General features: G+C 38.0%; 2 protein-coding genes across 2 annotated transcripts in view; both read right to left on the bottom strand.

Annotated features, from left to right (window-relative positions):
• Positions 1–6,478, bottom strand: part of LOC144448649 (organic cation transporter protein-like) — a 13,678-nt gene extending 7,200 nt beyond the window's left edge. Inside the window, exons 1-2 of the mRNA XM_078138927.1 lie at positions 6,146–6,478; positions 1,373–1,603 (exon numbers count right to left, since the gene is read on the bottom strand). Of these exons, the coding sequence (XP_077995053.1) occupies positions 1,373–1,603; positions 6,146–6,478 (564 nt within the window). The remainder of the gene's footprint in view (positions 1–1,372; positions 1,604–6,145) is intronic.
• Positions 6,479–7,431: 953 nt separating this feature from the next.
• Positions 7,432–7,500, bottom strand: part of LOC144448648 (organic cation transporter protein-like) — an 11,224-nt gene continuing 11,155 nt past the window's right edge. Inside the window, exon 10 of the mRNA XM_078138926.1 lies at positions 7,432–7,500. This exon is cut by the window's right edge and continues 198 nt beyond it. Coding sequence (XP_077995052.1) covers positions 7,432–7,500 — 69 coding nt within the window.

Raw genomic sequence — 7,500 nt, 5'->3', positions numbered from 1 at the left:
GGCTCTTAAGCCTGGCGCACACAAGAGGAATCAGCTTAGCGAAATTTCACACATGAATTTGCTCTCGCCGCTTCCTCTCACGCGTGGGCAAATGTTAATGAGATTTTGTCATTCGTTGCCGTGAGCCAAATATCTAGAATTATGGTTGATCACTTCCATCACTCAAGGCAAAATCCTTACCATGTACCTTGAACACTGAGCAATGTGAGCCCATGGTTAGGATCTTGCCATGATTGACCAAAACAATAAATCAAACATGTTATTTGGGTCACGGACACGAATGACCAGCACCTCACTCAAACGTTGCCTGCACACGTGAGGAATCGCATGTGGAAATTGCCAGGAGTGAAATTTTGCTCAGCTGATTCCACTCGTGTACGCCGGGCGTTAGAGTGTAGAATGTACATTTTCGTTTTGGTTTCAGCATAATATCAATCAGAGCCAGTGAACGGTAACATGCAACGAGCAGTATTTTTGCTTTCCTGAACTGCTAGTGAATCGACCAAACTCAAAAGGAGAAGTAACATTCACGAAACTTTCAAAAGGAGACAACTATCAGAGAGAAATGTCACAAATCATCTTACAGAAAAAGAAAAGGAAACTGTCGTGGTAGAAATAAATATTCGAAATATTTTTTTTCGAGAGACAACTTTTCCAGGGAGGTTTTATCTTAAAAATCAACAGTATAGTACTTGACGCAATAGCAAATTGAAGTCAAAAGCAAGTTATTATGTTTAAACACAAAACATGGAATATATATCATGGCATGGTCTATTGTCTATGTCACACTTCAAACTGCCATTTTCCCCCGATAAATGATTGTACTCTAAGGGTTTGTCCCTACTACGAGTCGCTAGACGAGTAATGACAAGGCCCCTTAGGTCATTCGAATTTTCTGCACTGAACGGAAAAAAGTATTTATAGTATCCAATTCACTCTCAAGTCAAGTTGTACGCGTTCGAACAGAAAATACGGGAATACTTTCTACGTCGAGACAACATTGGATTTATGTAGTAGTGTCTGACATATGACTCAAAACATATCAAATTGTAATCATTTCCCTGAAATCGAGATCACGCAGGTATAATTTATTCTGCGGCCAGAAATTTGATTTGACCTATACTAACCAATCTTCCACTCGTTTCTTACTTTGTGTTACTCGTAATCATTTCCTCGGTAGTCTGAAAGGTTCAGTCGTTGGTTTGCCCTATGTAACCACTCGTTACCCAGGTTGAGTGTATGATAGGAGCAGAAAACAACGCCTGGATCTTTCAGTCTATATCCTCGGCTAAATGATAAAAAACATCGGAGAATAAGATCTAAATTGTCAAAACTAGAGTATTTTAAAACGGTTGGATATGAACATACTCACCGATTGAAGAATTCCAGCACAAAACCTCAAGATGCAAAAACCTACGAAATTCTGTGTGAAAGCTGTTAGTGTGCCCACGATACCAACAGCCCACAGCGACCTTAGGTAAGTACATTTTCTTCCGAACTTGTCGGCTAGATAACCACATATGAAACATCCGAACATTACTCCTATCATGTATATGGACTGAGAGAGTTGGGCAAGGATGGTACTGTCACAAACAAGATCCCACTAAAGGAGAGGAGAAACATGGAAAATAAATCAACTATGTGTAGGAACTCTTACGGCTGCGTGCCAGCCTGCCTCTGTCTGTCTGTCTGTCTGTCTGTCTGTCTGTCTGTCTGTCTGTCTGTCTGTCTGTCTGTCCGTCCGTCTGTCCGTCCGTCCGTCCGTCCGTCCGACCGTTCGTCCGACCGACCGTCCGTTCGTCCGCCTGCCTGCCGCACCTGCCGCGCCTTCCTGCCTGTCTGTCTGTCTGTCTGTCTGTCTGTCTGTCTGTCTGTCTGTCTGTCTGTCTGTCTGTCTGTCTGTCTGTCTGTCTGTCTGTCTGTCTGTCTGTCTGTCTGCCTGCCTGCCCTGGATTACAAAGGGTAGTTTTGAGTAGATGACGGTACGTACAGAGTGTCTATTAATTCGTTAATTGTGTAAAGCACTGGTCATATTATTACTAACGTCTTACCAACTGTACTAGAGGTCATTGTTATGGCCCTCCAGTTATTACCCGGGGGGGACGGGGCAAGGAAATCAAGCCCAGTCTGTTGCATGAAATGTAACATTCTCCCGATTTCCTTTCTCTAAAATATGACTTGAATATTCACAAAAAGATCGACCTGTAAGTGATGCGCGCTGACCTGAAGCAAATCTTGTTTTGTTGTTGGCCTTATAAGCAAGTATTTTATACCCTTTGAGTTATCACATGCAGCAGTACAGGTACATATACATTAAAGTCGCTGATTAATCCGGGTCAAGCACATAGTGTATTTTACACCCACTTGTATGATAACCATTATTGCATGTATACAAAGTCCACCAACTGTGTATGTAATTAGTACAGGACAATATGGTAAAGTGTGTGTATACATCTGAAGTCCATCAGATGATTACAAGCTCCTACAGGGTCACAGCTGTCAAATTACTCATGTTGTCATGATAACACTGAAGAACATGGCCAATTACATGTGGGTTGTATATCATATGCATCGCATCGTTCGAACACAGATGAACTATATGGCACCATAAAATGTGTGTTAAGGACCTAAATTCAAGGTTGATGGTATATTTACAACACCAACATGTCAAAACGCTATCACCAGGCAAGATGGACTCTGTATCCGTCACACCCAACCAACCATGTACAAGTATAACAGATATACTGTTTCATACAATGTTATCTTTCCTCTTTTGGAATGATTCGGTATTCATATAGATGATACAGTTATAGATATGTGGGTTGGATGACTGTTATAGATAGATGGATGGATAGACTAGAGTACTTATAACGTTTAATCTCGCAGATTGTTTATTATCAGTGGAATTGTACTACGTTTCCCACAATGCACCATTAATTACAACACATATGTTTGTATCTTCCCTATTGAAACACAACATATCATCCTGCATTATTTATCAGATATGTATAGAAATTAATTTCGTCTGCAAGTTGTGTATGAACAACAATTGACATGGTTCACAAGATCAGCAGGTCAATGTTGTATAGCCGATGTAATACTTGACCTCTGACCTCTGACCGCTGATTGCTGTCACATAAACATTGTTACGAATAAATTTGTTGAGTATCTAGATTTTAAAAAAGTGTATTTTATTGCCAATTTTATTTTAAATATTTATTATCATCTCAAATCCCATTCATATTAAAACAACACTTATTTTTTTGGAGTGAATGATCTGCGACTTCATATATATAAGTAATCAGTTAACCCGATTTGGTCGAACTATATTTTGTCTATCGTTTGATGACGATGTAGCCTCGTTTTCAGATAGCATTGTTCGTCTCTAGGGATTGTTGAATATTTGAAATAGTTATTGTAATCGGTGGAAAATGTATGTAAATTTGTCTGAAATAAAAGTTGTGGTCTTTAAAGCAGAAGGCTATATTTCACAGAATGAGAGGTGGGTCTTTAATGGCAAAAAGCTTTAAAGTGGTCACTTATTATGAATACCTTGGAATTTAATTACTGTCATGCAGGTTGAAATGGACTGGAGTCACTAAATTCCTTGCACAACAGGGCAGACTTTTGCTACCATGAACAAATTGGGGAAATCAAGTCACTGCCAAAGTTATAATGTTTTCTTTTTCTTCAGAATATTTTATTCTTATAATTTTACCACTTTATAACTTGCAGTTCTTAGGCTTGGGGATTCCAATCTCACTTATTGCTAGAGCGAATTAAGTACCTTGCATGTAGAATGTGTTTAGGAGTCTCTAACAGTGCACCAAATAGTGCCATTCTTGGAGAATGTGGAAGATATTCTATATTCTTATATACTGCAAAAATATGTATCAAATATATTTCTCCAAGTAGGTTACCATGCCAAACTATAGGAACCCCCCAAAAATGTTATGATATGTTTCTAAATTTTGAAAATTCAAACGTAAATTTTAGATGCACTTGGGTGACTAGTCTGGTGTTAAATAATTGTTGTTACTGCCTGGCAAATACAAGAAATGGGTGATGTAAACAGTTTTGTCGATACTTTTGTTATTAGATTCAAATCATATTTATTAAGTGTATGGTGTACCGATATTTCAGTGCTAGATAAATTAGATACATGCTCGTAGGATTTGTAAGTCTTTGCTTCAACGTAAAAAATACTTGACAACGGTAAGAATTGCTAGTCATAGGACAATGCTAGCACGTTTTAGATGTCCGTCTCATTGTTTGTATATAGAGACTGGAAGAAGACAAGGTATTATTAACTGAACGTATTTGTGTACTTTGCGATTCAAATAAAATCAAGGACGAAAACCATCAAATTTATTTTGAATTGGGATTGTACAGTTTAGGTTAAAATATATCCCATATTATTTCTATGAACCGCCATCTCTTAAAAGGTTTACTCAACTGCTATCATCTGATCAAACAAGTGAATTACAGAGACTTGCAGACTGTGTTTATCACTCATTAAAAATCAGGTCAGACGCAAATAATTTAATGGAACTGTAAGATATTTTTGGTTATGTAAGCTTGAAGTTGTATTTTGGGCCGATGGCTACACGAAGGGACTATGATAGATAGATAGGTTTATAATCAATAATGTTGATAATAATTTGCGACCACCCACCCATTGATCCATCCATCCTTCCATCTATCCATCTATCCATCCGTCCGTCCGTCCGTCCACTCCACCAAAACCCTGTACACTGGTGAGATTTGTCTGACTTCAAGGAGATGATGTTCGACAGTACAAAGTAGAGAGTTGTGGGCAAAACAGTAATGTCGGCTATTCATTGTACTATGTATGAATAAATTTGCCTTTTGAGTTCATAATATCTATCCCACAATCTAAGTACTGTGTCAGGTTTTTTATTCCGAAATCTCAACTATTTTCAAGTTATTTGGACCGAGGACATTTTATCTCATCTCGGCCTTTGGAACTAGTCGGTGTCAATACAGATGAGTGCCACCTCGTTTAACAATACTGTTCAAAGTGTGAGTCAAATAGTTGTTGAGTAACGTTTTTCAACAGATATAGAGTTCATACGTCGATGATGTGGATGTATGTATATAGGACTGGTATATATTTACAATGCTTAGAATAAATGTCTAGTTGAAAGTATATTATTTCTTATAGTTAGGATTGCTTAATGAATATACAGGGTGTACTCTTCTAGATTAGTGATGTAATGCAGAAATGAATTGATGGGTGGATGGATGGATGGATGGATGGACTGAAGGAAGGAAGGATTATTGGATGGATTGATGGGAGGATGGATGGATGGGTGGGTGGATGGATGGGTGGATGGATGGATGGAAGGGTGGGTGGGTGGGTGGATGGATGGATTGATGGATGGATGGACTGCAGGAAGGATTGTTAGATGGATGGGTGTATGGATAGATGGACCGAAGGAAGGAACGAGAGATTATTGGATGGATTGATGGGATATGGATGGATGGATAGATGGATGGATGGGTGGATGAATGGATGGGTTAACGTTGATTTGTGGATGCATGGACAACGACAAAGAGAATTTCAAAGGGTATATTGTCAAGATTGATAGATGGACAGATGGATGACTTGATAACAAAGTCATTATCGTATTGAGTAATTTCTTTATCTCATATACTAGCAGGGATAATACTTGTTATACATTGTCATTTAATATTGTTTTGTCGTCCGTCAGACTAGCATGAACAAGGCGCGTAAGTAAGTTTCTTCTCCTAACTATAAAATTGCACCATACCCAAGTTACACCATTGTCGTTAAATTTTGCTGATTGACGAATACGTCAAATCTGTCTGTGATATTACTTTTCTAAGGGTTTTTATTGAGAACTAGTAGTCGTTTATGATATACTAGTACGCCGAGTACACTCTGTCTGGATAAACGTTCAGGGGAGTAGGAAAAACAGTTGGTCCCATTCAGTCGCACATTTGTGGGAAGCAAATAACGTTTGATCACTCGGCGATTATTATAGTATACATGCTGTTGAAAGTAAATTGCATAAACACGTCGAAAATAAGACAAAAAAACAATGGCAACTTTTCTCTGCAGTAACAGATACAACATATTGTTTCTATAGCGTTGACTTACCTCTGATATAATGGTTTCTGCTTGTTCCTGTACATAATCCCATCCATTGGTACAGGACGTGGTCGAATTATCCACGGACTTGTTAACATACATGCTACAACCATCGTAAATGGGCTGACCGTTCTCATCCCAATCTTCAACTGGTATGGTGTCGTTCATGTAAGACCCTTCCGGTATGCTACAATAGTACGAATCGGGCCAGGCAGCTATGAAAACGGTCGCCATGTTATGGAAGACGGGAAAGAAATTGCCCGGTATACTAACCAACCAAAATATAAGATTTTGGTAGTGTCCGAAATCGCCCAACTTGACCAGAGCGTCATCCAGATCCATCGTGGGTTTGTCAAGGTTTTAACTATTTTATAAATCTACGACTGAAAATACTAAAAATACGTGCAAACGTTCCAAAATATATTTCTCCCTCTCACTGTCGAAATTTCGTTCTCAACAAAATGACATTACATCACATCATTGTCCGGTGGTCCGAATGTTAAAGAAATCAAAGTTCCAACTAATTGTGCCGTCGTATCAATGACAAAATGTCAAAGTACACCTCTATAACTTATTAATTAGTGTAAAAGTCGATCTGATTTTTGGTAGGTACGGAAAACATTTGAAAACATATTAACCTCATTACCGACAACCAATTTGTAAATAAATGATAAAATTGGTTGATATAGTTGTTGTTTCTACTATAATTTGTCAACGCTGATTCGATTGATACGGACTATTCATTTAATAAAGTGTTACAGTTGTAAGGAGATGTTTGACCAACTTTTAGCAACTATAATTTGTCAAAATAATTTCAGCCGTGGTAAAATGTTCATGCAGATCAGAGTAGACAAACACAGGAAATATGATAGCAAACTATGTGTTCTTGTGTAGAGTGTTGTGTGTGTGTGTGTGTGTCTGTGTCTGTGTATGTATGTATGTATGTATGTATGTATGTATGTATGTATGTATGTATGTATGTATGTATGTATGTATGTATGCATGCATGCATGCATGCATGTATGTATGTATGTATGTATGTATGTATGTATGTATGTGTGTGTGTATGTATGTATGTATGTATGTATGTATGTATACACACACGCACACACACACACACACACACAAAGAAAGTCAGACAGGTGGGGGAAGGACGGAAGGATAGAGAGAGAGACTTTTGCTTTAAATTTGTTTCTTTAATGATCAGCTTGTAAGTAACAGTTTATCAATGATAGTATGTCTGTCCATTCTCTAAGTCATCATCTTGGTCTAAGATCTTCAAGATCTTCACTATTTCAAAAATTTGTTTGGATTTCTTGGTCGACAGTAAATGTCAAATTGTTGATCCCATTGTCTTTGTTTTG

Source organism: Glandiceps talaboti, chromosome 17 (genome assembly GCF_964340395.1).
Source record: "Glandiceps talaboti chromosome 17, keGlaTala1.1, whole genome shotgun sequence".
Taxonomy (NCBI): Eukaryota; Metazoa; Hemichordata; class Enteropneusta; family Spengelidae; genus Glandiceps; species Glandiceps talaboti.
Note: the sequence above shows the minus strand (reverse complement) of the source record. Positions and strands in the feature narration are given on the sequence as shown.